Genomic DNA, 1291 nt, shown 5'->3' with positions numbered 1-1291 from the left:
CACTCCTGCAGCCTACCCCGCGAGGATGACCGGCCGCCGCCAGCGGAGCCCGTGATAGCCAACCAGGCCCACACTGTAAAACAAAATGTTGTTAACTCATCATGGAGCATTTTTAAAATTTCCGTTCAAGAGTGAGTAGTTGGAATTTTTTAAAAGAATTAGTGCCAATGCATACTTTCATCAATAAGCGCTATAATTCCCGATGAAACGTTGCTGTTATACCAGTGTTGTCGTTCAACAATAGGAGTGCGTAAAAATCTTAACATACCTCTTACAGTGCAACACCAGAGCGCACCCACAGCCTACCCCGAAAGGCTGTGGCACAAGGGGCCACACACTCCATATGTGTTTCACTGATGCATCAAAATGAGGATAACGACTGCAGCTGCAGCGTACCTGGCACCTGGCATCCACCTTCATACATCTAGGCGCTGTGCGCTGTAGGACGACGGACGAACACCCTTGACTGCCAGCTCGGTCTGCCCGATGGAGCAGAGTCCAGTCAAAGCATCTCGCCAGCCGTGCTTACTACACGGATTATTCGCATTCGTTTCCAGAAACACGCCATTTGTCTTGATAACGTCCCTGCTATCCTGGCGGACCTAGCGCCTACCCACCAACCATCCAGTCTCCCTTTTTTTTTCGCTGCCTCTCCAATGCGCTCCCTACTTCTTCTCTCCATCCCGCTCAAACTCGCCCGCACGCCCCCAGCTTCACCGTCATGAAGCATGACTCTTGGAAGCGTCGTGGCCCGTGAAGCTGCATTCACATTCCCCACGCGCGCCTCCGCACGCCGCCGGTACCCGGTCGGTACGATTGGGGGAGATATGTTTTGTTTCGTAACGCCCTAAAGAAACGCGGCGACTTGAGTTCGGAAAACTCCGTCCCTTTCTCCCCGAGAAGTCACATGCTTGGCGCCGCGACGTGGGCTGGGAAAGGAAATAAACTAAGCAAGAGCCGGGAAAAGAACAACAAGGAATTCTGTTTCATGTTAACTGTGACTGAGATGAGAAACGTGTGCGGCGAGGGGAAAAGAACCACTTTCTCTGCATACTCGACACACGCCACATAGAATCAACATTACTGAAAAAAAAACCACAACTAAAATTCCCTAGATTGGGGGTAAAACAATGTCGATTAGTTTTTGAATCAAGTAAATCTGCATTGGTCCAAGACAATTCGGTCGCATCCTTTAAAAGTTTTAATTGCCTTAAATGCAGAATTAATCCAAGAACCAAATTTTGCTAGGCGTACAAAGAATGTGAAACATGCCAAGTCAACAACTAATATT

At 48.9% G+C, this 1291-nt stretch overlaps 1 protein-coding gene across 1 annotated transcript in view; it reads right to left on the bottom strand.

Moving 5' to 3' along the window:
- LOC113206909 (alkaline phosphatase-like) overlaps window positions 1–424 on the bottom strand; it is an 88216-nt gene extending 87792 nt beyond the window's left edge. The window contains exon 1 of the mRNA XM_052267077.1: window positions 397–424. Coding sequence (XP_052123037.1) covers window positions 397–424 — 28 coding nt within the window. The remainder of the gene's footprint in view (window positions 1–396) is intronic.
- Window positions 425–1291: the final 867 nt, after the last annotated feature.

Source organism: Frankliniella occidentalis, unplaced genomic scaffold (genome assembly GCF_000697945.3).
Source record: "Frankliniella occidentalis isolate FOCC.00 unplaced genomic scaffold, Focc_3.1 Scaffold46, whole genome shotgun sequence".
Taxonomy (NCBI): domain Eukaryota; kingdom Metazoa; phylum Arthropoda; class Insecta; order Thysanoptera; family Thripidae; genus Frankliniella; species Frankliniella occidentalis.
This window is presented reverse-complemented; position numbering and strand designations above follow the sequence as displayed.